The sequence below is a fragment of the Myotis daubentonii genome, chromosome 1 (assembly GCF_963259705.1).
Source record: "Myotis daubentonii chromosome 1, mMyoDau2.1, whole genome shotgun sequence".
In the NCBI taxonomy this organism is placed as follows: domain Eukaryota; kingdom Metazoa; phylum Chordata; class Mammalia; order Chiroptera; family Vespertilionidae; genus Myotis; species Myotis daubentonii.
Window position 1 is genome coordinate 8,479,476 of NC_081840.1, and position 23,624 is coordinate 8,503,099.

The 23,624-nt window shown below is 57.2% G+C and overlaps 1 protein-coding gene across 1 annotated transcript in view; it reads right to left on the reverse strand.

Moving 5' to 3' along the window:
- LOC132230343 (protein Daple-like) overlaps positions 1 to 23,624 on the reverse strand; it is a 105,398-nt gene that overhangs the window by 35,495 nt on the left and 46,279 nt on the right. The window contains exons 5-14 of the mRNA XM_059687670.1: positions 18,024 to 18,082; positions 17,162 to 17,245; positions 14,647 to 14,787; positions 14,036 to 14,220; positions 13,257 to 13,338; positions 12,765 to 12,923; positions 8,004 to 8,150; positions 7,010 to 7,154; positions 3,988 to 4,172; positions 561 to 698 (exon numbers count right to left, since the gene is read on the reverse strand). Coding sequence (XP_059543653.1) covers positions 561 to 698; positions 3,988 to 4,172; positions 7,010 to 7,154; positions 8,004 to 8,150; positions 12,765 to 12,923; positions 13,257 to 13,338; positions 14,036 to 14,220; positions 14,647 to 14,787; positions 17,162 to 17,245; positions 18,024 to 18,082 — 1,325 coding nt within the window. The remainder of the gene's footprint in view (positions 1 to 560; positions 699 to 3,987; positions 4,173 to 7,009; positions 7,155 to 8,003; positions 8,151 to 12,764; positions 12,924 to 13,256; positions 13,339 to 14,035; positions 14,221 to 14,646; positions 14,788 to 17,161; positions 17,246 to 18,023; positions 18,083 to 23,624) is intronic.

A 23,624-nucleotide genomic window follows, 5' to 3' on the forward strand; every position in this document is an offset into this window, starting at 1 on the left:
CAGAAGGTCTGGGGAGGCCTTCCTTCTGTCTCTTCACCCTCCACCTTCCTCCTGCCCACTTCCTGGGGAGACACAACAGCCACTGACAACGCTGGCAGAGCGGGAAGAGGGAAGCCCGGCCCCTGGATGGCATCACTGAGCCGCTGCCCTAGCGTTGGGCTGCCTTCCCTGGCACTTGTTGTAGTGCCAGGCGAATCCACCCAGGGTTCTCAGGGTGACGCTGGACATTTGGAGCAGGATCGTTCTTTGTCCTGCGGGGCTGTCCCAGGGGCTGCAGGACACTGAGCAGCATCCCTGGCCTCACCGCACCACAGCCAGGGGCACCTTCCCTCTCCTCCCCCAGGTCTTGTCAATCCAAAACAAGATAGCCAGTGTCCCTGGGAGGCAATACCTGTCCCCATCCCTCTGCTGCAGCTGAGGATTGCTGGTCTGAGCTGCAGCTTGGTGAGGAAACTGGTCACCGGGAATCACTGATCAATGACCAGGACACGGCTGTGATCCTGGATGCTCCCCCTTGCAGGCAGGGGTGCCAGGGGAGGCCTGCGCTCTGGAGGGCCTACCTGCCTGGCTTTGTCCGCCTTCAGGGTCTCCATGTCACTGTGCAGCTGCTCATTCTCTTTGATCAGCTCCTCACTGAGGGTCTCCAAATCCTGGTTGCTCTGCTTTTCCTTCTGCAGCTGGAGCTGCAACTTTTCAATCTGCAGAGCCGAAGACCCAGCCGTGCAAAGGTCAGTTTCAGGAAGTGAACTGTGTTTTACAGCAGACCTGAACCCTGTCACCCCACAGAACACTGTAACAGGCCTGTTCTCAAGGAAAAGCCCTCCTGCCCACTTCTTGGGGAGGCACAACAGCAGAGCGGGAAGAGGGAAGCCTGGCTCCAGGTGGCGTCCCTGAGCCGCTGCCCAGGCCAGGCCTGGTGATGCAGTGAGCTCCCCACACCCTTGACCATCACCTCTCAGCCCATGGGATGCACTTCCCGCTCATGGTAGAGAAAAAGGTCATGGGCACCAATCGGTCAGCTTCCCTCCCAGTTCACCGCTGTTCACTCACTGCTTCCGTCTTAGGCCTTGTCCACTACTGTCCTGAGGGTCAGGCGACATGCCTGGGGCCAGCGGACTCCACTGCTGGATGTCCTACAGGGACTTCATTCAGTTGGTGACATTCCTATTCACCCAGCTGCTCAGAGAGGTCCTCTGCCACCTCTCTCCCTCCTCTCACCCTCCAAATAAATGTGTCACCAAAGCCTGTCCTTGTCCCCCATACGGCTCCCCTCCACCCCCCACTGCCCGCCCCAGGCCAGACCACCTTCCGTCCTGCCTGGACGATGGCCCAATCAGTGGTCCAACACGGAGCTCTTCTGCGGGACCCACCACGCCCACTCCCTAAACATGGACTGCCTGAACCCACGTGCCTCACGCTCTGTGCCTGACACCTGGACACCGTGATGGACGCAGATTCAGGCTCAGTACCTAGGGCGGGACCTGAGGTGGGGCTCCCAGGCCAGGCCCCTGCGGCTGTCCCTTCCCACTGACACCAAACTCAGGAGGGGGAAAGGGTTGCTCCCTGCTAACGATGTGACCACGAGCGGGTGTCCCTAACTGACAGGACAGCAAGCAGCAGGCCAGCAAGTCACCAGCTTCTGTCAGGGGGAAGTGCTCAGCACACACCTGGCAGGTGGCAGGTATGACAACCATCGCTGAGCCCCCGTGAGAGCGCCAGCGCCCCCTCCCCCCGAGCTTCTGACAGTCAGGGCTGGCGCCTAAGAATCTGCATTTGGACTTGTGACCCTGATGCTGCCGGTTTGGGGTGACTGCTCTAAAACTAACACAGTGGATCTCCACGATCAAAGACCAGGTGGTTCTTAGAGCTCCTACAGACCCTGGACCGCAGGTCCCCCACTGGGCCCTCTGGGGGGAGGACCCTCAGATGCCCAGTGACCCAGTGAGTAGCCAGGACCGAGAGCCTGCTCGATTGGCCTGTCTGGGGGGCAGCCTGGCACAGGTGGGTCTGCAAAGCTCCCGGAAGGATCGTTGCTCTAATGCGGGCTCTGCCTATTTCTCCCGGGGTGAGGCCACCCCTGCCTTTATCTCATAGGTCTGGGCACTGTCTCAATACTCCTCCGGAAGCAGGAGCCAGGCGAGATTCTTCTCCATCGGGGGGGGTGGCGGGGGGGGGGGGGGGGAGATTGGCCGGGCACAGTGGGGCTCACAGTCGTGTCCTCACATCACCGTCAGCACACCAAGCCCCCTGCCCCCCAACATGGGGCCCTGAGGACGGGGCCAATAGCCAGTTGCACTGTAACGGGCCACGTGTCTGAGTTTCCTCAAAAGCGAGAACATCTTTCTTCTCCTTCCTATCGCGGCCCCGCTTCCTAGCACCAGGTCTGGGCTCAGAGGGAACCAGCACCTGCTCTGAGGGCGACTCCTGCCCCCCCGGGAGCCGGCCCCGAGGAGGAAGGCCCGGAGCAGCTGTCACTCGCCCTCAGAGAAGGGCACGGGGCTCAGAGTCCTGGAGCAATTTGCCCAGAGCCCCACAGTGAGGACGTGGCAGAGCCCAACGCACAGCCATGGGCCGACCCAGCCCTGCTCTCCCTCAGCCGGGGCCTGGGGTGTGTGTCCTCCAACCCCCACCATCTTACTCTTAACGCTTCACCCCTGCCGCCCCGTCCCGCACAGAGAAAGGGATGTGACTCCAACCCTGGCATTTCTGATTGTTGTTGCTTTCAGCAGGAAGATGTGATTGCCCATGACCCACCCACCACTGCTAGACACGCCCCACCTTTCTTCGCCTGGTTCTTTCTGCCATGGAACTGGGGCCCTTAGTCCTGTCCATCCCTGAAGGACCTCCATTCCATAGGGAGAGCTCACTGGGCTGGGCTGGGAGCTGGCCCCAAGGGGTTTCCCATCCTCCCTGGGTGGGCACCAGGCTTGGGCCGAGGACTCCTGTGGTGAGGCTCTCGGTCCCCAGAGCATGCAGGGGCCGGGGACCTGCTCAGCAGCCCCCATGCCGGGCTTGTGTTCCCATGATAGGCCTCCAAAGACTGTCCCTCCTCCTCTCAAAATCAGGGTTCCTGGTTGAAGGAATGGACTTAGGATATCGATACAAATGAGGCAGGGAAGGCGCCTTCTCTGAGGCCCACAGAAGGGTGGTGAGTCTCAGGGAAGGACGTGGACTTCGGGAACTATGGTTTACACAGACGTTTCAGACCGAAGTCAGCCTACAGCCTGGGCGACACTTGGGTGGTGGGAGAGCCGAGCAGGCACCAGGGTGCCTGGGACTCTGGGCAGCCGTGTCCTGGCTGACCCTGTTCCCTTCTCAGGTGCCCCCGAGTGACCATGCCGTCTGGACGTGTCCAAGGCTGTGCCCTGGCTCCAGGAAGGCCAGCGTCGGGCCATGTCCCCTATGGTCCTCAGCTGACGGCCGAGACGCACCATTCACCCAACGTTAGGGAGGACCCATGACGTGCCAGGCTCGGGGGAGAAAGCAAAACCAGCCCCGCTGGTCAGGACAGAGGCAGCCAGGCCCCAAGCGGGCTGAGGACAGGGGGGAGGAGCAGAAGGGCCACCTGGCCTGGGCTCCTGGGACCGGACACAGGACAGCTCTGGTCTGGGAACGGCGGCCCCTCCCTTCTACCAGGACTCAGAGCCAAGACAGGCCTCCCGAGGGCTCTAGCAGGGCTGCCATGGTTTCCTACAGGGAACTGACCCAGAGAGGAAGCAGGGGTGGGGGGGCCCGAGAGGCCGGGGGCTAAGGAGTCATGCCCATTGCACAGGCGAAGGCAACAAGACACACAGATGTCCCTCATGTCCGGTTGCACTGCTGCAGGGGCAGGTCGTGCTGCCTCGGGACTCTGCTCCATGAGGACTCGTGTCCCGCTACCATCACTGTGGCTGCCCTGCACCCCGCATTTCTCCCAGCTGCGCATCCTCACCGACACCTGGGCGCTCCGCCTGGCCTCCTGTTTGCCCGAATGTTCCGCACAGTTACCTTCGTGCTGAGCTGCTGGTTCTCCTTCTCCAGCTCCCCGCACTTGAGGCTGCTCTCCTCCAGGGCCAGGGAGGCGTCCCGCAGCCCCTGGATGGTGCTCTGAAGGCTCTGGTTCTCCTTCTCCAGCTTCAGGATGCGGCTGGAGGCGCATTCGTTCAGCTCAAACACGAACGACTTCCTGGAGGCTGAAGAGCAAAGTCGGGTCAGGGCCATCACCCCGAGCCCTAGGTCTGAGGGGCCTGGGGTGGTCGGCTGGGTGCCCTCCGTTGTTCACAGGGTGCTGTTGCTGTCAGCACCTGGCTCAGCTGGGGCCTGGTAGGGAAGCAACCCAGAGCTTAAGAAGAAAGAAGGTGACGGTGGAGAGGCCAATGGAAAACCTCAAGATAATAGAACTGATGGAACCACTTTTTACCAAGTTCTAACCTGGCCACCAAGTCAGGGATTTCAGAGACTAACAGAGATGGCAAAGAGATGGCGTTTTCTGTGCCAGCCCTCAGAGTGGTGGGGGTCTGGGTGGCTCAGCTGAGGGTGTGTGTGTGTGGGGGGGTGAAAATTGACCAGTATGTCTGCTGGTGGTAGAGGCTCTGCGGCAAGTATGTCCAGTACTTACCATCCCTTAGTAGGGCCTTCGGACAGAGATTTCATTTTGTGCTTTCACAATTGCATTGAAAAAAGAATGAGACAGTATATCTAAATTGCTTGAGAAAGTCTAAGCGAGATCAACATAAGGTAAAGACAGACGAAGGCAGATTTCCTCCTTTGCTTTTAAACAGCTTGAAGGCAGAACAGAAAAGGGAGCACGGACCCAAGAAGAACCTGAGTTCTCAGCCCCTTCCTGCCACAAGCAGGTGCGTGAATTTAGGTAAATGAACGTATGAGCGGTCAGGGTGCTCCCTCACCTGTCCCTCCAGGGCCACATCCTCACCCGGAGCCTTATCACACTGCACTGCTCCTAGGGCTGCACCCCACCCGCTTCCTGTTCACCCCCTCGGGGCTGGAAGGACCTAGAGGGGACGCCGGTTGTCACCGCAGCACCTGAAGCTGGACGTTCCCATCGCCCACCAAGGACAGCAGCACAGACCCAAGAAGCCAGAACAGACTGAAGACCCGAAGCAGCAGGCAGCTCAGCAGTGGAGCAAATGAACCTTCGTGGTCCACCTCCAGCTCAGCGCACACCACAGACAAACATGCCTGCTGTCAACACATGGAAACTCGCCAAGGGCTTCATCCTGCCAAGGCTACCAATGACACTAACAGCCAAAACTCCACTAAGTCACAACCTGTGCTCATTCAGATGGCACCCTTTGCAGCATTCGCTTTAAAGGTAACATTTTTAAGCGCATGGTTCTGTGGCATTAGATGCATCCCCACTGTCCTGCAACTCACCCCACCCACCTCCTGTCTCTCTCAGTGCCTCACACCCGGCTCTGTGCTCCTGGGAAATGATGGTGAAGGATCTCCAAGTGCAGCAGTGGAGCTGACGACCAGCCTCATTTCCTCTTCCCTAAAGGCCAGCGCCTCAGAGGCTCTTGAGAGGACACAACAGTTTATTGGGAAAACAAGCGATGGTTCCCTACTGGGTGCTGTGCTCACGAGCACCCCCAGAGCCAGAGCAATGGGGATCTTTTCATCCAACAAGGGCGATGAGGACAGCCATCCTTTGTTGGTGCCCCGGGGGCCAGGCCCAGCGTGTGGCTTCACCAGCTCCTCTCACAAGACACGCATAGCAATCCTGCGAGGCAGCTTCATTACCCCCATTTTGCAGATAAGAAAACAGAGGTTTAAAGAGGTCACCTGGCCAACAGGTGGAGGAGCCAGGACTTGAAGCCAGGCCTTTCTGACTCAAGAAGCCACCACACCATCCACGCAAAAGTCCATTCACGCTTTGTTCATGAGCTGCAGCTAAGCAGCAGGAGTGGGAACACCAAGAAGTAGTCACGGGCACTGAGCTGAAAGGGCTCACACACTACACAGAGGGCCTGAGTCAGGGAGGCTTCCCAACCCACCAGCCTCCCTGGTCTCTAACAGAAACATTAGGTCTGAGAGGTCCCTGCCAGCCGGCACCACTCCTGCGTTCCACCAGGGGGCAGTGTCCTCCCCATGAACCTGAGCTCCCAGAGCAGAGATCCCTGTTGTGCCCACCCTTGGTCCCAGGAGTGCTGAGACTCCAAACCACAGAGAGAACCGACTCCTCACACAGATTCAGAGTTCAATGAACTGATTTTAAGTTTGGAACTGATGGGGACCCTTGAAGAGAAGGACTATCCAGCTGCTCTCAACAGCCTCTCCATGATGCTTAGGAATGTGGATCAGAATTGGAAAAGCAGCACCTCCCCCACCCCCCAAACCAGCCCAAGGCCCTCCTGTGCGCTGCAGAGATCTAAGCGCACCTTCGCCTGCACCCTCAGGTGCACGTGATGTTGTTGAGCACAGAGACTGGCTACTTGTTTGCCGGGTGCACTGCCTGCCCCTGGCCAACCCCACACCTCCTCTGGGGGCTGTGAGGGGGCAAACACAAGAGAGAGGAGAAGAGGCCTGGTTCCCCTGAGAAGCACACACTTAGCAGGCCCTGCCCAGGGAGACAGAGAACAGACTGCACCCATCTGCCCGATGATGACATGGATGGAGGAAATCAGCCCAGGCCTGTTCTAATGCAGGTTAGTGACCACTGGGGAAGGCTCCTGCCATCCAGAGCGTTCAATCCCCCACGGACAGATCTAAGGCATCCTCTGGGCGTCAGCGTGCTGTCATCTGGAAGCTCCTGGGACTGTCTGCATGGGGGCTGAGAAATCTGGCAACACTTACTTTGTAGTTCATGTCCTGACTTCAAGGCTGCCAGACCCTGCATGTTCTTCTTGGGGAGAATTGCAATGAAACAGTTCCAAATGGCCCTTGAATAAAACCCTATTCACTTGGGGTGAGGATGGGCTGACACATGAGATTCAGAGCCAAGGGCTCAGCTCCCTGGATGAGGGAGAAGCCGCAGCCAGGCTGGCTCCCAGGCCCCAGGGGCTCTGCCTACCGTCTGACAGGTCTGCATTCTTGGACAGCTGCTCCAGCTCCCAGCCCAGGTGGGCGGACTCGTTCATGCTCTGCTTCTGTGCAATCTCGAGGACCATGTTCTCCTCCAGCAGCTCCTCAATGCGCTTCTTGTCTGTGTCCCGGTCCTAGTGCAGGAAGAGGGGAGTGGTGAGGATGCCCCCATGCCCCCCTCTGGACAGGCCCTGCCCCTGTGCATCCATCCTCATTCCCCCAGGATGAAGGGCCTCCATGCACCTGCTCACTTCCAAAAGCACAGCTGCACAGAAGTGACTCCAACACAGGCCCAGCTGGGAGACCTTACAGCCACTAAAAGACATGCTGACCCAGTGGCCTAGGTCCGTGGTCGGCAAACTGTGGCTCGTGAGCCACATGCGGCTCTTTGGCCCCTTGAGTGTGGCTCTTCCTAAGCCTTAGGAGTACCTTAATTAAGTTAATAACAATGTACCTACCTATATAGTTTAAGTTTAAAAAATTTGGCTCTCAAGAGAAATTTCAATCATTGTACTGTTGATATTTGCTCTGCTGACTAATGAGTTTGCCGACCACTGGCCTAGGTGATGAAGACACCCGACGTCTCTGAGTGGTGTCTAAACAAAGTGGCGTACAGCACAGGGCTTTAAAGCAAGTGATATGATAACGGGCAGCTCTGCGGCCCCTTAGCAGGCCTCATATGTCTTGGAAAGACTGCAGGAACTCCCAAATCACAGCTCAACCCACACCACAAATGCCCTTTTTTGCAAAAGACGCCCATGTACAACCATCCTGACAGAAAAGCAACACAACAGTCAGGCCCTATCTGTTTTGAGGGCCTTAAGTGGTGTCCACTCAAGCTGGCGAGCTTTGCAAGCAACTCTCCGCAGTTAGCGGGTCACGGCGTCGGCAGCAGCACCAACCCAGTAGCAGGAAGTCGGAGAGGGCACAACATGCACCTGAAACTGCCCCGATCTGTCGGACACATGCTGACAACGTCATACCAATTCCAGGTCGTGCAGCTTCGATTTCAGCTGCAGGTTCTCTTTCTCCAGCTCGTACAGTTTATCGACCCGGGCCCGAGCCGCCGTCAGCTGCTCCTCCAGAATGGACTTGGTGTCAATCAAAGTGAAGTTATCTTCTCTCAGCTCCTGGTCAGCAAACACACACATGAGAACCATCAGACCCAGGCCCCCGGGTCCTGAGGACCGCGTTCTTCGGGCATCTGCACCCAAACCTGCACCTCAGGGTGACACGCTGCCGCGGACGTTCTGTCTCCGCTTGTGAGCACCTGCCCCTTCTCCATTAGGCCAGGCCCGATGCACGTTCTCTATGGAAAAACTCTCTGAATCAAGACACTGTTTAAATTTGGGAAGGGAACACCCCTTCAGCGTCTACCTCCTGCCAGCCCTGGTGTTGGAGCGTCTGACATGTACAGCCTCATCTACTGGACAAGTGCGCCTGCTGACAGGTACGGGGCTTTGCTCAACAAGGAAGGGGTGGGGCTAAGAGTCTGTCCCATATTCCAGGGCCGAGTCCAGGCCTCGCAATTCAATAGTCATTCCTCTGATCTGGGTCCTGGAAATAAATGGCTATGGGTGAGCTATTGTTCAACACACAGTTCCTATTTGAACATTTCACTCACGTCCTCTTGGAAAACCAAAAGCTCTCGGCCGTTTCCTGGAAATGAGGGCTAAGGCACAACAAACAATACTATGGGCCTCTGGGTGTCAGGCACAATCTGGGTGTGAGACGCCATGGGTGGGCCCTCAAGGCCCCCTCATGGGAGGAGTCTGCTGGACTTACTCCTGTCCCAGGGCCCAGCACACACGGGGGAGCCGTTCAGCTCTTTCCCCTCATCTCTGCTCCTGTCCCAGGAGCCTCCCAGAACCACTCGGTGTATTAGGGGGCTGAGTCTCCCCCAAGTGCCTTCAGTCTGGGAACACACATAACGGGATGTGACCGATTTTCTCGGTGGGCAGTTTCCCAAGCCTGGCCCCACTCATGGGTTCTAACGACTGGGAGTGGGCGGTAGCTGCTGCTTTTCCATCTCATGTTCATTTTCCCCACAGGGCCCAGAACCCAAGGTTCTTGGTAGGAGGGAAGCCGTGGACCTCCCATCAGTGGACTCAGTTCTGATCAAAGCCTGGCAGCGGGAAGGGTTTGCTCAGACTCTGGAGTCACCTGGGCACCGTCTCTCTGCCCATCCCCAGCCCTGCACTAGGTGCCCTCTGTCCTTGCACATTCACTCTTCACAACAGCCCCGAGGGGGAGGCAGGCACAGTCCCTTCCTACACACTAAGAGGCTGCTGTGGGTCAATTAAGGAATGAGCCCCAAGCCATAAAGCCAGTGAGGGGGTGAAGCTGGGGCTTGAACTCAGCTGGAGAGCTCCAGACCTGTGTTCTCTTACGGAGCCCCAGGGTAGGGGGTGGGGAAGAGGGAGAGGAAGAGGCTCAGACTACTATCAACGATGTGAGCTGGAGCCCATGGAGGGGCACAAGCAGGAAGGAGGCCCGGCTCTCCCTCTTGGCCGCGGCCCCAGCATTCTCACCTTGTGTCCCAGCCAGTCTACCCACCAGTACTCATCTCTCACCACACGCTCAGGCCCTGAGCTCCCAGAGCACAGCCTGCCGCTTCAGCCTTACGACCAAGTCCTACTCGGCCTTCAGAACCCAGCTGGGGCTGCCCCCTCTGAGAAGTGCTTGCCACTCCACTCTGTCCCACCCGGTGAGTCAGATGCTCGGGCCCCCCAGTGCCCACTCTGAGGCAACACTGAGCTGGCCTGTCCCCCTCCCGCAGGGCAGGACTATTCCCTTTCTGCTCTCGTGGGCCTCCCAGAAGTGTTCAGTGACCCTTGACAGCTGAGTCATGCCATGAGGGGGAATCAGGGGTGGCAAGTGAGTTGGGCCCTGCAAGGCTTGGAGACAAGCAGGGATGGACAAGTGTCCAGAAGCAGAATACAGCGTGGAACAAAGTGACTTACAGCTACTATTCAAATATGTTTCCATTTTCTGGTGGCATCAACCTTCGCCGTATATTAGGTGTCACAAGTATCTGAACTTGCTTTGCACACCCTGCCACCTCAGAAGTGAGAGACCAGACCGCAAGAAGCTGTGCCAGGGTCCTAGAGCTGGCAAAGGGCTTGGCCCGGACGAGGGAGGAGCCACACCCCTGCAGCTGCCCACAGCCAGCCTGGCCCCCCGAGGGCCTGGCCCCAACTGAAACGGAGGCTATTTAGAGGCTAGACGCAGCCCAGCAAACAGCTGAGGGGCCACGTTTAGGAAGTCACAGGCCAGGCCTGACGGCTGGTCCCCCAGTGGAGGGCAACCGTCCTCGGCTCTCTGACCCGCTGCCCATCACACCCGAAGCGTCACCATTTGGAAGGAGACAAAACCTGGTGACTTTTCCCCGTCCTTCTCCCCAGATTTCAAGTGTTTTCATTGCTGGGAGATGGGTTTGTCCTTGTGTGGTGACCACCAAGTGCCCTGTGTGCGCCAGGCCCCAGGCATGCAGTCGCTTAAGACCCCGTCCTCCCCTCGGGGGGTCGAGGGGCACACAGGGAACCTGGCCGAGCAGGGCTGACCGGGGCCTGCGCACAGTCTGCGGGGCTGGTGGAGCCACCGCGATCTAAGGACGTGAGTGCAGCACCGTCCTCACTGCTCCCTGGGCCCTGGCACATGGGCCCCGAGAACAGTGTGACTCACCCTCTGCCTGGCCTGGGCTCCATGAACCACACGCTTTCTCTTGTAACTCATTAAACTAATGCAAAATTTAAGGCATGACTAATATTTTCTTTTGTTTTTGTTGCTATTCCTCGCAGCCTGGCAGCGGGAAGGGTTTGCTCAGACTCTGGAGTCACCTGGGCACCGTCTCTCTGCCCATCCCCGGCCCTGCACTAGGTGCCCTCTGTCCTTGCACATTCACTCTTCACAGCAGCCCCGAGGGGGAGGCAGGCACAGTCCCTTCCTACACACGAAGAGGCTGCGGCCGTGGGTCAATTAAGGAATGAGCCCCAAGCCACAGTGAGGGGGTGAAGCTGGGGCTTGAACTCAGCTGGAGAGCTCCAGACCTGTGTTCTCTTACGGAGCCTCAGGGTGGGGGTGGCGGGGAGAGGGAGAGGGAGAGGCTCAGACTACTATCAACGATGTGAGCTGGAGCCCAAGGAGGGGCACAAGCAGGAAGGAGGATATTTTTCCATTGATTTTTTATTTAAGGAGAGTGGAAGAGAGAGGGAAAGACAGAGAGAAACATCGATGTGAGAGGAACACATCCATTGGTTGCCTCCTGCAGACCAGGGCCCGGGCTGGGGAGGAGCCTGCAACAGAGGTACAGGCCCTTGACTGAAACAAACCCGGAACACCCTTTGGTCGGCAGGCTGATGCTCTACCCACTGAGCCAAACCGGCCAGGTCTAAGGCATTACTAACTTGACAGCAAAATTATTAATCATTGTGAAAAACATTGCCGTATCATCCAGGGGCACGAAAGCTGAGAACACGGAAGAGGAGTTCCCGTGCGAAACCTTCCAGAAGCCCGGAAGCTCCCGGCGCAGGGCTAGGGCCACACAGGCCTTCGGTCGCCGTGTCTGTGTGACTGAGCAAGGCAGCCTGCAAGGGCCCCGAAACGCACCCCCATCCACGGGGCAGTTCCAGGGTGAGGTGTGGGGGCTGCGTCCGGAGGGCTGCAGAGGCAGCGGTCTGGGGGAGCCTGTACATGACTGTCTGGGACCTTCCCACCTGTGCCACTTTCGGTGAGTGAGTGTGCCGTGTACCAGGACCTGTCTGCTGCAGATTGATGCCTCTCATCACCAGCAGGGCCAGCGGACCATTCCCAGGACAAAGCGGAGAGCGGCCTCTCATCCCCACCCGCCCAGCCAGGCTGCCTTGGCACAGCAACCAGGGCGCCTCCTCCACAGGGGGTGGGTGGGGCGAGTGTGTCACCCACATTCCTGGGGAAAGACCCGCCCTGAGTGGGTTGGAGGTACAAACAGCCATCTCCCACCTGCCGCCACGCGGCCCAGGGGCCTCAGGGCCCGTCCGCAGCAGGAGAGCACGTTGAGGTCCCCGGCCAAACAGCCTGCCCCACGCACACCTGCCGGCCACCAGCTGGGCAGGGAGGGGAGCCTGTGACCCCAGACTGCGCTCAGCCCCCTCACAGGCTTCCCGGCCGGCAATGGGGATGATTTCTTACCATCCAACAGGCCCCCCAGGATGAGCTGGCACCCTGATTTCACCCAGTTCCCTCAAACTGCCTCTGACCCCTGGGATCTGCGAAGGGAGCAAAATTCCCAAACCCTCGGAAGAGGGGTCCGAACCCACTGTTGACCTGAAGCAGTCGGGGTGAGTGGCCAAAGCACCAGAATCCCAGCCTCAGCCCTGACACCCTCCCCGGAATGGACCCGTAACCTCGGGATCCGAGGAGGCTGTGCCACTGAGAGCTTAATATCGGACGTGCCCATATACCAGGCATTTTACCTCTTTCATTGTAGAAACCTCATGAACTAGCACAATTATCTCTGTTTTATAGATGAGGGAACAGTCCGGGTGAGATTTAGCCACAGAAATTACAAGAGTCTTAATAAAGGTCATCACTGTGGCATGAAGCGGGAGAAGGAAAAATCCCAAAAGAGCCAGGGCCCTTTAATCATATTCCCAGCCCTACTCCTGCCGCTCACAGAGGGAGGCACAGGGGTCGTGCAGACAGGCCTGGTGCAAGGGCAGCTGGGGAGGCATCGCGGCTCCTCCCCCTCCTCCAGGACAGCTCACCTCCATGCGGGCCTTGTAGAAGTCCGCGTCCTTCAGCTTCTCCCGGAAGCGCATCAGCTCCATCTCCAGCCTCTCCACGCGGCTCCCCTTCTCTCTCAGGGAGTCCAGCTCGTCGAGGTAGGCGCGAGCGGACCGGGCGCTGGCAGCCAGCTGGATGTTCTGGGAGGTGGGCAAAGGCAGGGGACCTGGTTCAGGACACCCTCGGGGCTGGGGAGAAAGGGGCCAAGTCCCTGCAGCTCCAGGAGAAGCCAGGTCCTGGCGGCCGAGCGGCTCCATGTGCAGGCCCCCGCGGGGGCCCCACACGCCGTCACTGAAACATGTCATCCCCACAGCAACCCTCACGACAACTGGCTCTCAGGCAGCGTTGCTCTGAGCGGGAAGGAAACAGGCCTTTGTTGGAAGGTCCCGCGGTTACATTCCTGGACCCCGGGCCATGGTTACTGGGCGTCCTAGCCCCTCGCCCCCATCACACACAACAGGCTTTCCACTCACCTCCTGCTTGACTTTCTGCAGCTCCAGCACCAGCTGATCCACCTCATGCCTGGTGTCCGCCAGCTGCTCTGTCTTCTCCTCCCTGGAAGCACCCGGAAAGCCCATCACCCTGGGAGACCCCAGCGGGAAAGGAAAGGGGACCTGGCTTCTGGGCGTGAGGAGGGAGTCTCATGTGGGGCTTGTGAATCGCTCCCGACTCTAATGTCATTTTTAAGTTTTCAATGCCTGCTCTCGGACTACACCCGCCAGACAGCGAGCTTCCCTCTGAGGGTGCGGGACAGGGAAGGAGAGACCCCAGGAGCCACTGCGCCCCTCCACAGCCAGGCAGGCGGCGAGGCCCACTGGCGGGCAGGTGAAGGCGGGCAGCTCCCGAGATGACGGGCAAGGTGACATCACAGCTGCAGGAAGGAGGGAACAGGCTCGCCACGTGGGCGAGACACATCCTCCCCCCAGCCAAGAACACACACCCCAGTATGCGGCCATTCAACCCCCACCCTGGGCCTGAGGGTGAACACAGGCTGCTGCTCCGTCTGTAATGTCTGGACTGGCAGGAGCCCTGAAGACCCAGCAGAACCCCTCTTGTGCAGGCCCCGGGGGGGCGGGGGGTGGGCAGAAAGTGGACTAGCCACAGGGACTGAGCTCAGAGCAGAGCCTTCACTCTGGGGCGCTAGTGAGCTGCCCCGTTTGCTGCATCGCATGGCAGTGAACCAGGCGTTAGAAATGTGTTGGTGACACACGCCCAAGAGCAGAGAGAACGGGTGGGTCACCGGGGGACTCACAGCTCCTGCCGGACGCGGCGCAGCCTGGCCTTGGTGTCCGCCAGCTCCACGGCCAGGTGCTGCTTGTCCTCACTGGAGAGGCTGCTGGTCGGGCTGGGCGTGGACTCGGCGCTGGAGGACTTGAGGGGGCTGGGCGGCTGCTGCGCCTGGAGGTAGTCCCGCTCCTGAGTCAGGTCCACGATCAGCTACGCGGGCAGAGAGGGCTCTCACTGGCGTGCTCCTGTGCCTGGCACAGTGCCCGCCCTAGGACTCGGAGAAAAGGACCAGAACACGGAAGCAAAGGAGATGCCAGTCGATACTGCAAGACCAGGAGGGAAGCAGGAGGAAGGTGGTGTATGTTTTTAAAAAGCGAGGGTATGTTAGTGAGACCGAAAGGGGCGTGTGAATGGAGTAGGGCCCCCACCCCAACGTTGATCCTCACACAGGTGTCTGGGAGGTGACTGTGCCCACGTCCTGCCCCATGGAAACTGGACCACGAGAGAAAGAGAGGCTTGAGAGGAAGAGTCAGGAGGAGGAGCGTGGCCCGTAACTCGGCCCCAGGCCCAAGCCCCGCCCTGACCTGCCCCCCTCCCCCGCCCCCCGGGCTGCTGGGCCACCCGCCGCAAACCCACCTCCCTGCACTCGTCTCGATCGTCTATGAGCCTCCTGAGGTGAAACACCATGTTCCGCGAGAGGGCCTCCAGCTCCTCCAGGGCCACGTCCGGGACCTCCAGCCACTGCAGGTCAAACACGTTCTCCTGGTTGTGCGTCACCTGAGGGCACACACGGGTCCGGGGCTGCAGAGGCCGGGCAGGGAGCAGCTGCGGGGGTCCCCGAGAGCACCCCCCGCCCCAGGCCCAGCCTCGGGGGCCCAGGCGACTCCGCCACAGCTGACCCATCTCACTGACATTAACCCTCAGCCACCAAGTTTCCGTGGCGGGCGGGGGGCTCCTTAGCAAGTGCAGCCACTCCTTCTGCCGCCGAGTTCTTCACGCACACAAACCACTGCGCTGCCCCTGGTTCAGAGCGGACGCTGACTGTCATACCACAAGCGCCCCCTACAGTGCAGTCGCTCCCCAAACTGTCCTCTGAGGTTTTCAGTGGAGCACCATCCCTCCATCACACAAAGGAGGGAGGCCGTGGGAGTGGGCGTGGGCGGGCGAGGAGAGGAATAGCGCCTTCCTCCCTAGAATCTAACGCGAAGATGGCAAAATAATAAAACGCTTATGTCCGAATGTTGGGTACGTAACAATCATGTTATTTTTCGGGGAAATATTTCATAATAATTTCCAGGTAAGCCTGTATCTCATCCCCACAGGCCGCGCAGGCCCACCTGGCTGTCCCCTTTCCGCCAGGTCCTCGCCGGCCAGCCTCTCCACCGACTGCCCACCTGCCCTTCTCACCCTGACCCCCCAGACCAGCCAGAGGCGGCAGAAGGTCTGTTTCGGTCCCCGTCTTCTCCGTGTGGGAAGATGAGTATGAGTGCAGTCGGGCCTCAAAAGGGGAAAACAAACGGGAATCTACTCAGTGAGGTGCACCAAAAAAGTTCTTCCACTTTCCAGAGAAGTAAATGGAGGTAGAAAACAACTTAAAAGACAAACGAACAACAACAAAAAACACCCCACAAGAAAACAGGGCCTTTCGCATTCTCAAATGACATCCATGTCCTTACCTCTCCCCGCCTCTCAAAGGGGAAAGTTGGGTTTGGCAGATCTCGGAGGATCAGGAGAAATCCCAGCCCCTGGTACCAGGCACCCCAAAGGCCCGGTTCCGGGTCTCAGAGGCTGGCTCGAGGCCTGCTCCATCCCCATGCTTGGGAAAGGCCTCTTATGTCTGGAAAGGGGATCCTGGGACACAACCCCAGCGGCACATCGGTCACACGAGCAGCTTTATTAAAGGCTCATGTTGCCCGCCCCCCCGCTCCATGCTGCCTCCGTGGGCCTCCTGTGCGGCTGGGCCCCTGAGTGTTTTCTGAAGCCCAGTCCCCACAGCCAGCCCTGAATGTGTAATCACTCGGGACTCCACTGGCTGCATCCCACCCCCTTTCACTGTAAATATCCTACTGGCTGAGCAGGGAAGGCGGCGAGTGGCAAAGACCTAGTCCCCAGACACATACATTTTCAAAACACGTGGACACACAAGGAAAATTAAAAGGCAGAACGGTTCTCAGGCGACCAGGTGGCCACTCACCGCCACGAATGGCTAAGGGCATTTACGACGATGCTCATTTCCCCGCGACTGTGACAGGCCGCTCCCACCCCCGGCTCCAGCGCTGACTCAGAGCCCATCACCCCATGGTGCCTGGGGGCTGGGGACCCGTCAGCCCGGCCTGTCCCCGGTGCCGGCCTGGGGAGCTGTGTGCAGCTGCCCCTGCCAGTCACGCACCTGCTCCTAAGTGCTCCTGCTCATGTCTTTTTCATGCCTTCATCTCATCTGTCCAATGAGACTGAAGGCTGAACCACTTCTTCCGAGATAATTAAACATACAGCATAGGCTTCTTCTGGAGGGAGGCGGGGAGGATGTCAGGGCAATACACTTCCAGGTTGGTGCTGCCCCCACAGGCCCGGTTTCCAGGGAAACCACTTCTGACGTGACCACCTCGGCCGAGCTCCATGGCGAGGGACTGTCCTCGGGGCAGAGCCCTCCGACCCCACCCCAGGGGCCGAGTCGACAGCGACAGCCCTTCTAGGACTTGGTGGTTTCTCACTTCCCAAGGGGTGGCCGCCGTTTCTCTGCCATGTCCCTGAAAGAGACGGAGAACCTTTCTCCCTGATGATCAACCGTGTGAGGCAGGGCGACATGTGCCAGGATATATTTTCAGGGCCTGTAAATCACGTTCTGAGTCCAAACCACTTGACAGCACTTAAAAATAGTCCGAGTCCATATTAGGCAAGAAGAGGAGGCAAAAGAAGACTTGATTGAGGTATTTTTAAATTTTTTTTTTCAAATTTTTACCCCCATTTTCTTTTAGCTTGCTGATGACTACCTTTCCAAACAGGTTCAATATTTCTGTGGTATCTGAAACCTAAAATCAGTAAAATTGCTAACGGGTGATGTAGTCTTTCAACGTTTCCTGGGTGGAGAGTCCTGGCTGACACGGGAGTGGGGGTCCACAGCCGAGCCCCACAAAGCCAGCCACACACCTACCTCCTGGATATGGGCCACGATCCCGGCCTGGGTCTCGATGTCCAGCTGTTTGATTCTGTCGATAAACTCCTCTTTCCTCTCGCACTGCGGGGAAACGTGTGTTAATGGAGGCATTTTGCGAGTGAGGCAACCTGAGCCCGCCACAGCCACAGAAAGGTTCCAAGCAACCTGCCCACTAGCCCCTGGCTTCCTCCTCTGTAACCAAGAATTTGTCCTCCCCACCGCCCCTTAGACTGAGGTTTCTCTAGATCACAAGGTGCTCCGATCACCTACGTCAGCGTCACCTGGGGCGCTTGTTCTTAAAAAGCCCGGTCCGGCTGAAGACATGGGGGATGAAACCCAGCAATCTGCACACTAACCAAGCTCCGGTGATTCTTAAACAAGGAAAGATCAAGCACCCCTGCTTTCAGCCAGATGGCGACAAACGTTGTCTTCAAAGGGCTGGCTGGTGAAAACATCTCAGCGTCCGCGGGCCACTTAGTCTCAGCCTGCCTCGTGCTGTGCGAGCAGCCGGAGACAGAACAGGAAGGACCCAGTGGGGCTGCTCCCTCAAACGTTTATTTCCCGAGACGGGCGGTCAGATGCGGCCCCAGGCGGTGTGTGGCTGCTGCTCTTCGCTCTAGGTGTCCCTATGCTGGGGACGATTTGCTGAGGCACCCTGGGCTGAGGGATCTCCACCTGCTTCTTGCCGAAGGTGCCCTGGTATAGAATCGGCTGCCACCTACTGAGTGTTCCCTTCGCTCAGGAAGCTGGGACGTGTCAGCTTCCCTCCGACCTCACTCACTAAGGGGGAGTCTATCCCCACAAACCCACACACAAGACGGCCAAGGCCAGGCCCCCTCCACCCTTGCCCATGCCATACCTGGACGGCACAGCCCAGCACCAGCAACAGCACCTTCTTAATTTCCTCCATACTCTTCCCTGAATCAAAAGAGCAACAGATTGAATTAGACTCATCTGTTCACAGTATCGCACCAGTGACACACCAGCGTGCTGTAGAAATGCTAAAAACAAAGATCGTTTCTCTCCCCAGTGATTTCGACCTGGGTGGACACACGCCATCTGCTTTCTACATACGGGCTTGTATATTATTTAAGCCAAATGGGAATTCTGTACATAACTATTTGTGGTCCTTTTCCACTCAAATATATCATGAGTATCTTCCCATGATGCTCCACGCACTTCAACATCAGCACCTCTTCTTAGTGTGTGTGGGAAGCCAAGCCCAATGGCAAGAGAGGCGACTCCGCAGGAAACACTGCGTCGGCTCTAAGATGAGGCTGCACACAACGCTCCCCTTCCTCGTGTAACGTTTCAGCCCCCGGATTCACCCCCCAGCTTCACGTTATCAACATCCTGCACATCTATCCCACCCCTCTCCTCCCCGTAATTCAGTATCGATGTTCGGCTGAAGTATTCCAAAGAAAACCCCGACAACATGTACGTGTCACTTGTGATGGTCTCATACTTCCTGCGTACAAAGGCCACAAACTCACTCCACCAATCCCCTCCCAGAGGCTCCGTTTCTCAGTGCTTTAATCTAAGGCAGTGGTTCTCAACCTTGGCTGCACATTAGAATCACCTGGGAATCTTTTTAAAATCCTGATTTCTGGGCCCCACCCCATCACAAAGAAACAGAATTTCCGGAGGATGAGGCCCAGACATCAGGATTTTAAAAAGATTCCCCGGTGATTCTAATGTGCAGCCAAGGTTGAGAACCACTGGTCTAAGTGATGCTAAACAACACCTTAGTGGCCAGTGTTTTTAGAATAGAGAAGAGCGGACACAGAAGGCAGAGTTCATACAGGAAATCTTTATGAATTCTGTTCACAGCAGAGGAAGACAGCACTGAAAGTGGGAACAAGCACTGCACAGGCTCACTGCTGATAGCAAGAGCATAAACAAGGAGGAGACCAGAAACCCTGCATGCACACCACACACGCACATACAGGAGCTCAAAGTTACAGTCCCAGGCTGCTCAGTGAAAGAGCAAAGGGTTCTGTGCCCTTGGCACCCTGCAGTTACACACAGTGACAGCCATGAGCCATTCACTCACTCATTCATTCATTCGCACCCAGCAGGCATCAAGGCAAGCCTAAATCTGATCCAGCGCACCGTCAGAAAAAAATATGGAATTCCTGTTTGCTGAGTTTTATAACAGAGGAAGGAAAACGGTTTTCTAGGTGGAGAGTCAATTTTAGAAAAATCTTCATTCCGGGGGAGCAGTGCTGTGCTTGTTCTCACTGGGCCGAGTGAATAAAAACGTGCCGATCACAAGTGCACCCTGTGATTTTCATCCCTACACGATTCCTATGAAACATATAAAAAAAGAGAGAAAGAGGGAGCAGCAGAAGTCCCCTCGGTTCTCATGGAAGGCTGACACCCAATTTCTCACAGAATTTCAGGAATAAGAAGAACTGCTATTTTCATCCATCTACCAGATTGTGGGTTTTGAATAGTTTCAAAATATACATACGACTCTCTCCTGGGTCCCTGCCAATGAGACTGGCTCAGTGACACAGTGAAGCAGTCGAAGAAGAAACAAACCCACACACAGCTCCCTTCCAGGCACCCATGTGCTCTGGCCACTGGGAGCTTTGTCGTAATCAACACAGTCCTCTGCGTTCAGACCAAGAAAATCAACAGTGAACATAATCTGAAAAAATGTCGAGGGAACCTGGAAGGAGGACCGGAGTCTGCAGTGAGAGTCAGGCAAGGCTTCTTAAAGGAAATGGTCTCTGAGCTGAGACCCAAAGTGAAGAGGAGAGGTTAGGAGGCAGGTGAGCGAGAGCATGCCAGGCCCAGGAACAGCCCATGCAAAGGCCCATGGTGTTTGTCCAATTATAAATGCTCTGTGGCCCTAACCGGTTTGGTTCAGTGGATAGAGCGTTGGCCTGCGGTCTAAAGGGTCCCAGGTTCGATTCCGGTCAAGGGCATGTACCTTGGTTGTGGGCACATCCCCAGTAGGGGGTGTGCAGGAGGCAGCTGGTCGGTGTTTCTCACTCTCTATCCCTCTCCCTTCCTCTCTGTAAAAAATCAATAAAGTATGTTAAATAAATAAATAAATAAATAAATAAGTGCTCTGTGGTTAAGCTTGCTTACTAGAGTTGGTTTTTAGAGTGAGAAATGGGGGGCAGGGTATGAAGCAACGTGGATTTCGGTGCTGAATGAGTCACAGTGGGTGGGGGAAGGTTAGGCAACATCAGGCACCCTCCACATCATCTACCCACAACCTCACATCTCGGGGAATCCCACGACTGCCTGAGCTACCGGTTGAATCTAAGAAAAACCTTACTTCCTCTACTACCTGCTTCCTGGAGTGGTGACACAGAGAAACTCACCCCGTCTTTCTGAGCAGAAATGGAACTCACTTATGCTGATCTAAGCTGCACATAGGCTACAGATGTCTGCAGCATTCAGCTCCCACAGAAGGGAAACCACCTGGTAGCACGCGTGCATTGCTGCAAGGCGGACAATTAAGCCACACCAACCTGTAAACCAGTGGTTCTCAACCTTCTGGCCCTTTAAATACAGTTCCTCATGTTGTGACCCAACCATAAAATTTTCGTGGCTCCTTCATCACTGTAATGTTGCTACTGTTATGAATCGTCATGTAAATATCTGATAGGCAGGATGGTCTCAGGCGACCCCTGTGAAAGGGTCGTTCGACCGCCAAAGGGGTTGCGGCCCACCGGTTGAGAACCGCTGCTCTAGAATGTGCAGGTTGGGTCAGATCTGCGCTGGACAATTCCCTGACTTCCTCATCTCCCGTCCGGGCAGACATGGCCGACCACACCGCTTTCTCAGTGAGCCCGGCCTGAGGCCACTGGGTCCTTCTGAACACAGCGCTCTCGGCCACTGCCAATCGCGTGGAACAAAACCGAGCTTCGGGGCCAGGTCCATGATCCCTAGCGGCCCCCCTTTTTGGTTCTACTCTTCGATTCTCTCAGATGCAGACTTTCGCATGTTCTCACTTCCTGGTCTCCGGGTGCGGAAAATAAATCTGGTCTGTACACGATCACTTAGGTACGAAGGTGGGGATCGGGTAAAGAAAGGTAACAGCCCTTCCCGGGGGAGCTCTTCCTGCCCCAAGCGGCACACACTGCCGTGCTGGGGTCTGGGGTCGGCGGGCACAGTGAGCCAGCCGCAGGGAGGGTCAGAGAGACACAGGCACAGGCACAGGCACGCCTCCTCCTGGCTACCTCAGCTCTCCACAGCCAGAGGCCCAGGATCTACAAGTCCACAGTGAGGCTGAGGGTTTAAGCCTCACACCTGCAAGCGCTAACCCAATCCAGTGGCTAATTCTGCCCTCCTCCGTGTCCGTCGCTCCCACAGACCATCGCTGCACTTAAATAGAACCTGCTACTGTTTGATTTACTCCCTTTTACAAGCAAGAACGGGGTCCCAACAGGCTGTTACACTGAGATCTGGCCCCAGGTCTGTCCCCACCTGCTTTCCCCTAATCTCTCCTAACCGCTTCCTCCCGAAACTGTCGTCCCTCCCTCATGGACATTCCTTCCAGGGCGGGGCTCCAGCTCGCCCAGCTCCCGATCCCAGGGCCGTGGTGCAGCAGCTCACCAGCGTCTGCCGACGGACGGGCTGACGTGAACTGTCAGCATCGAGTCCCAGGGGAAGGGCACAGGAATGGCACGTATGTCCTCAAATGTCATTTCACTCAACGCCACTTCATTATAACGATGGTGAGATGCTGTAGGAACTTAATTCTTGATTATATCAATTCACCTAGAGTAAGCCTGGTTTCCGTATACGTAGTTTCACTTAAAGTCACAGAACCTACAGGCAAGGTTAAGTGAGAAGTCAGTGCATACATGTATCTTCTTACTAATCCTACATCCTGCTTTCCTCTGACTTAGGTGCTAGTCAACCACTCAGCACGCTTTCCCTGGCCTCGTATGTGAAAACCAATCCCCTCATAAGGACGGTTACGGCGCTGCCTCGCTGATTTGAAGAGAGCACTGCACTGCACATGGCCATGGCCCCATATGTACGTCTCCTGAGTGAGTAACGATATCCCAGCCTCACCCCACGGGCACAGCTCTGGGGGCCCTGCTTACAACGAGAACAGCTGTCTATGATCGCATCAGTCGGGGCCACCGTGAGTTAGTGCCATGGGCACTGCTGAGAACAGTGTGGATAGCAAATTCCTCGTGGGTGGGCGCATGGGGACCCTTCATGCCCACCCTGGCCCATGGGGTACGAGGCAGGCACCTGTACACACCACCTCACAGCCTGGACCGCAACCCTGGGAAACCCTCGCCTAGATTTCTTCTGCCAAGAAGGCCACACAGGTGGCCCCCCACCGGCATGAACATAAGCAAGCACTCCTGTTTGTTTAATTAGTCATTCAACAAACGTTTACCAAACACAGACTTTGGCCAGCACCGAGTCACGTGGGCAATGGTGCCTGGGCCCCCCCGAGTGCACCCAGGCCGGCGGCCTCCTTATCCCAGCGTCTGTCCGTCACCCGCAGCAACGCTGCCACCCCACCCCCAGCACTGCTGCGTGTGGCAACGGCCAGCCTCTGCCGGAGGATGGAAGGCTGCTCTCCTACATCCCGTAGAACAATCTGAAACAGACAGGTCACCACCAAGAATGACTCCCTACCCACCGACCTGCCCGCCGCAGAGGCCGAGCGCAAATCCGCCTCCTAGCACCGAACAGCGGAAGGTCAGCAAAGGAGACTCAACCACAAGAGTGCAGACCGTGACCCAGGGGCTGTGCCGGCTGTAGGCGAGGTGGTGGCGGACGATCTGAGAAAGGGTCCCTCCCAACCCCCACGCAGAAAACTCAAAGCCCAAACATTGCCGGGAACACAGAGACCTTTGACAAATAGCATCTGGTCCCTCCTCGGCCGGCCACAGAGGACAGTCCTGCCGGAAGCCATGGCGAGCGGCAGCAGCCGGGGAGCATACGCTGTGTACGGGCACCGCTGAGAAGTTGACTAAACAACGCCTGGTATCCAGGCAGGTCCCAGGGGCCGTTCACAAGGCCGGCGCTTGGCCGAGTTGCCACGCTCGCCTGGCCTTGGGGTTAAGCAAGCTTTTCGCGTTCCTCGAAGAGCGGAGCGCTGGCTCTCGGCTCCAGCAGCCCTGCCTTCTGGGCGGACTGAGCAGCAGCGCAGGAGCTAAGGAGCGGCCACACGCCCCGCACTGGGAACAGCGTTTCGGGGCTTTTCTGAGCCTGCTCCCTCCAGGACGAGACAGGAAACAGTGATAGGATCGAATGCCTGAGGATTCGTCTCCCTCACTTTTTCTTCCTCATTCAAAGGAACTTAGATTTTTGCAAATGCAAAAATAAAAAAATGTATCTTAGAGAGTTGAGATGAGAGAGTTAGGGAGAAGTGAAAAGGGTAAGGCCGGGAAAAAGGACATAATGCTCGTTAGCCCCCACGGGAGACACTGGACCCAGCAGGTCACAGGGCCAGCAGGGCACTGGGGAGGGC